General features: G+C 46.8%; 1 protein-coding gene across 1 annotated transcript in view; it reads right to left on the bottom strand.

Moving 5' to 3' along the window:
• Nucleotides 1-303: 303 nt before the first annotated feature.
• Nucleotides 304-5,646, bottom strand: part of LOC144157794 (uncharacterized) — an 8,160-nt gene continuing 2,817 nt past the window's right edge. The window contains exons 2-3 of the mRNA XM_077688553.1: nucleotides 3,778-4,086; nucleotides 304-1,606 (exon numbers count right to left, since the gene is read on the bottom strand). Coding sequence (XP_077544679.1) covers nucleotides 1,481-1,606; nucleotides 3,778-4,086 — 435 coding nt within the window. The 3' untranslated portion in view covers nucleotides 304-1,480. The remainder of the gene's footprint in view (nucleotides 1,607-3,777; nucleotides 4,087-5,646) is intronic.

The following is a 5,646-nucleotide window of genomic DNA, read 5'->3' as shown; positions in this document are numbered from 1 at the left end:
GTATAGGAGTTGCGAAACTATAGGCCCCATGCATAAAAAGTGGCCCTACGATTGGTCCACTGTTTTAGATCATGTTATACAGTGGCGCCATCTCTTGAAGACAAAATAAACTATTCAACTTGCTTCGCCGCTCGACGACTTGGGCGAAAAATGGTATTTGAGTGCTTGCGTAAATTTGTTATACCAAAGAAGAATATTGTGTTCAACTATGCAAGTGTTTTATATACATTCGAAGCAACAGTAGTAAAAAGAAGTGCGACCATGGGGTCAACCGTCACTTGCACATTGTCGTCTGCTGCGCGTCCTCTTGGGTCTTCTGGCGGCAAAAAAATAAATAAGAAATCGCTTTGATGGCTTTATGCAAGCTCTAAATGATTATTTAGAGCCACTCGATGGGCTACTGGATTAGTTTTGGCATACAATAGGCTGTCGCCCAAATGGTAACTTCAAATTTAGTACTTCAGGTGGGACCAACGTTGTGCCGGAGTGCCCACACAAGCGCTAATTGATCGAGGCAGTTGTGCGGACGCAGAAACAATAGCAACCTAAAAAACAGGAGATAAGATAGCAATAAACAACTTATGAAAGTAATAAAATGAAGAATCACGCACTTTAAAACAAAATTTAACGTTGAATTGTCCGTTTGAATCATTGGTTTGTTTTTTGGATAGTGCGTGTGGCGGCCGCAGTAGCGCCACCGTATGTACGATCCAAAGCAGGGGGGCGGAAGGTGGGGTGCAGGTGCATGTGTGCAAGTCAACAATAAAGCATTCATGGCACAAGTGCACTACACACAACGTGCTCGGCAATACATCCGATGATTGGGCAGAAGCCGAGGAGACAAAGAAACGTCTCAAAAACAAATCGAGTGTAGGAGCAGCCTTCGGATACAAAACACTTTTTTGCTGGGAAGGGCTCACTTTCTTGCTTATCACGGTGTTCGATACAACTCGGCTCAAGAAAGTTACTCGAATGTATTGAACTAATCACAGCAGGTCAAACACATGTGTAATTGCTGCTACACAAGAAGTTCTCATGTCGGGAAACAATCCAGGCGGTCTGTCCAATATCGAAAGCGGCGGATTCCTCGTGCTCAAGTGAATGACTAGTCAGTTACTTCCATTATAACGATGACACACAAAATGTAACACATAATGGCGTCAATGAACGCCGTCAGCCAAAATTTATGCGAAATATAAACATTCACCCAATGGCAACTAAAAGAATGAAATGAAGGCACAACACAAGCAGTTTACAACCGCATTGACCGGCAGTCTGTGAGAGGAGCGTGTAGTGAGAATTCACAAAGTTTTAGGTACTGAACTGAGCGTGCAGAACATCAGTCCGGCATTTTCAAAGAAAAGTTCAAGTGCCCGATCGCAAAAAACGTGCAAGTCAACAATAGCCCATTCAATGACACAAGTGCACTACACACAACGTGTTCGGCAATACGTCCGACGATTGGGCAGAGGCCGAGGAGTCACTGTCCGCCTTCTGTGGTGAAGTCTCGCCATGTAAAGTCTGTGGTGAGCCGATGCTGGCGACCGCAGTTGAACGCACGCCTAAAAAAAGGAGCAGCCGGCAGGGCTAAATTGCAGATAGCCACCTGCAAAAAAGAACAACTGTTGTACAGTACACATCATGCCGACAAAGTCGCAGTGTGGGCCATGTTGTGCTTGGGACCCATCGCTCAGTCCTCAAAGCACGAACACCTTCTGAATTAGCTCTAATAAGTCTCAAGGAGATGCCACGGCTTGCAGTGCACGTACGACAAATAAAGTGTGCATGACGTTAGCAATTGCGTCATCGGTGTCGTGCTTGGTTATTCACACGGGCTCATCACTTTTATTACCATCTTTGCACGGTTACTGTCTTTTATATCCTCACCATTTACTTTGCAATAAAATAAAACAGAAGGAATAAATGGCCTTATGCAGAAAATGTTTTATGTGCTTGATAAAAGGACGCAACGTTTTTGCGATTAAGCTTACCGGTTGCTCTACAGAAGAAAATTAACTTACACCGATGCCTATGTGTTGGCAGATGCTCACGTTTAAATCAAAACTTAATGCGGATACTTGGCATGCACAAAATTGTTGTAGGAAGTGCGATCACAATTACTAACCGTCATTAGGTAAAACGAACGACCAAACTAGTTATAACTAAACTCATATGAGCGCTTGTTTTTGATGCGTAATTAGGACGCCGGACGTAGCCATTTGACGAAGACACATTACCGTAGGAGGTAGATAACTTTGGTTGTGAAGTGGCAATGTACGTGTAAGAATTATTGCGGAATTAAGCACACGTTTAAGGTGACAGATTAAGATAATAATGATGCTTGAAGAAATGGTGAGCGAATGAAATTTGTGGGATGGAATTCAAATGTTCTGGAATCACGTGAGCTACCCTTATATTCAACTGTGCTTTGCTTCAAGCGGAACCTTCAGAAGAAGGTGCAAGCAGATCTCGGAAAACTTTCGTCGAGCATAAACGATACACGCCCAGCTTCGGGGCAGGCTGGTTCTTCGCCATATAGATTATGTTGAAGTAAGGCATCTAAATCCCAACGACTTGAAGGCGAACACAATTTTCTGCCCTTTGACGAGTAGTGAGAAGTGGTAGTTTTACCTTAAATTAGGTTTTAAGTAGCCAAGCGGCTCCTGGGCTATGACGAGCGCCATAGTATTGAGAACGAGAATAATTTAGGCCCCATAGTTATCATTCATGCGCAACGAACTTTCCCCCACATGGCCGTTTTCGTCTTTCGCCTCGGTCAGAGAAACAGGAGTCACAGTCGCGATCGGCGTAAACCATGGGGCATCAGAGGGGGTAAGAGTGGACCAGAGACACGGCGTGCGCGCGATGTCCCAATTCTCTAAAACCTCGGGTTCAGTGGAGCCTAGATTCCAGCCCAAAAGTGTCAAGGTGGAGTTGAGATCAATCACAACTTCCAATCGTCGCGGTGGCCTTTGGGCGTGTACTTGAAGATTGTGATGTGAAAAGGTACATGATGTTGAGAGGGACCAGTATAGCGAGCGAATTTCAACATTTGGTCTTGTGAAGGACGACCTCGAGGCAGAAGAGTGGCAGCACATGAGATGTAAGCATGTAGAAGGGCGTCTTTCTATAGCGTGCGCTGCAAAGAAAAGAGGCCCACCAAATCTCCCGGTTTTTTTTTTGCAGTAAAAAAAGGAGCTGTTGTCGGAAAGCTGGCGAAATGGAGAAATGAAGTGGCAAGGACGCAGAAGTCCAGCTGCCTTTAACGGAACTTATGCCAGATTGCGAACAGAGTGCAAGCGTGGATAGGAAAGTGAGTCTTTGTGAACAAGGAAGAATTTTGCTGACGTACACGCGAACTTAGGACTGATAGACACAAAAACACCTGGTAAGCGCCATAGAGTTACTTGCTGTTGGTGCGATGGAACTGTTGCCATTCACCGGTCGGAGGCCTGCAATTTTGCTTAAGCTGCTACTCAATGACAGGACGCAACCGAAGCCTAGGAGATGAGCGCTGGCCGTATTGGCGCCAAGACAGGTACACATCCGTGACGTCGCATTCATTCCAAAACAATTCAATGGATCTTTAGAAAAGCGCAGCGTCACAAACATGCACATATACTAAGGGCAGTGTAGGAATGGCGTTTAAATTATACGGCGGCACCATAGACGCGAGCCACGCATGCGGGAGCCTACTGTTTTGGCCGCTACGCCCACAAGCTGCGCCGCAAGCACTAAGAGGTTGTAAGGATGTCAAGAGGACCATTGGTCGCCTACATTGCTTTGGCGAAGTCTTCCGATCGTCCCGCAATGTGCGAAGCAGTTGACGAGAAAGAAAAGCTTGAGGTCCTCCTGGGCGCCGGCGGTGAATTGGCCGGACGTCGGCACAGCCTGGGGGTCCGAGGACTGCAGCGTGACCGCCGTGTGGCTGCCAAGGTGCGCCGCCACGCTCGCTGTGTACACGTCCTGAATCTCTTGCTCGCTCGCGTTGGGCAGCACGTGGCTCGCGTTGAGGACTTCTATGAACTGAAGGACCTTCTCGTACACCGACCATGCGCCGGGCGGTACTTCGCTGTCTGGGTACTCCTGCGAGAAGACAGGCTGCCGTAAGCTGTTGGCGGGCACTGCAGTGGTGTAAAGCAGTTCTTGGTGAAGCGCAAAAGTCCGTCCCCGCAATCCGGGCAGCTAATTGGGTAATAAGGCGTGTGAGAAAGCGCCCGCCCTGAACACACAATGAAGATCGCAGTGCGAGCCGGTTCTGTGCGGTCAACGTCAAAGCTGTCCGAAACGGCACACAAGGAAGAGACGCTACAGACACGGAAGTTCTTTCGATAGGATAGGAATGTATAGGTAAAAAGGAAGAGTGTCACAGCCTCACGAACCTGTTTACGAAGTCGTGTTGGGAGGGAGGGGATGGGACATCACTGACTGGCTGTGGGAGAACATGCCCGTATTGGCATCACGCGATTCGAGATCCGGTTGAGCGATGTCGAGTGCTGCGTGCTAGCGTTTTCCCTGCACTTCGCGATTCATGCGCAAGCCCATTCGGACGAGACATGTGGGTAAAAAGCCGCTCCGGCGCAATGCCCCCTCCATCACATATACAGGTTGTCCCAGCTATCACGCAGAGAGATTTAAAAAAAATGGCAGTACTCGAAGAAAACCTAGTGCATAATGTTTCCAGTACAGTGAAGCAGCCGCCAGTGATGTTTTCATTGGCGGATCCAGAGGGGGGGTCCGGATGTCCTGACCCCTCCCTTAATTTTTGAATTTAAACCTCCAAGAAGATGACCACTCAGGTCGCAGAAAAAGGTACATTGATGACTTGTTGTATTTCTTGTGTTTTTGCTTTCCATAAATTGCAGTGAATAAGGCTCCTCCTCCTCCCCCTCCTGCTTATCATCATCATCATCATCACTGATAGGAGCTGACCCCCCTCTCAGAAAAAGCCTGGATCCGCCCCTGGATGTTTTGTTATTGAGAAATAATTGTAACTAATTAATGAATTATTATTAATTATCATAACGATGATTACGGTCCTAATCATTAAAGTGTCAATGAGGCACTTGTAGGTACCCACGAGAGGCATCCAACGGCGGTATTTTCGCTGACGAATTAAATACGCATTTATTTTGGCCGAGAAAGAAACCACATGAAATATGAAAACTAGCACTTGACGGCGGTCCCACCCACATAAAGGGGCTTTAGTCCGTATCATACAGCAGTGCCTTCACACGGACTGCCTATGAGTCAACCATAATGCAAAAATAATAAAAAAAGAAAGCAGAAATCGCGACTGAGTTTTTGCCTTATCTGCCTCACCCGCACCGCGAAACTTGCTGTTGCTGCTTCTTCCTTGCATGTCATTATCAAGGCGATGCGCTGTCTCTTCGGGCGTGTGGCAGGAAAGCAGTTGTTTTCAATCAGCCAATTTGAGGGCGCCGGTTTATGAAGTGGGTGGGAGCACCTTCAGGTGGTATTTTTTTATATTTCGCGGTACGCAATTAGCTCGTTGCTCAAAATATTGCCGTTAGACGCCTCCCATGGGTAACTACAAATTACTCATTGACACTTCAATGATTAGGACCGTAGTTCTCGAGATAAATAATTAATTACAATTATTTAATGGACAAATTACTGCCCGCT

This window comes from Haemaphysalis longicornis, unplaced genomic scaffold, assembly GCF_048455015.1.
Source record: "Haemaphysalis longicornis isolate Haplotype H1 unplaced genomic scaffold, Haemaphysalis longicornis Haplotype H1 scaffold_10, whole genome shotgun sequence".
NCBI lineage: Eukaryota > Metazoa > Arthropoda > Arachnida > Ixodida > Ixodidae > Haemaphysalis > Haemaphysalis longicornis.
The sequence above is the reverse complement of the archived record's forward strand: the minus strand, read 5'-3'. Positions and strand labels throughout refer to the sequence as shown.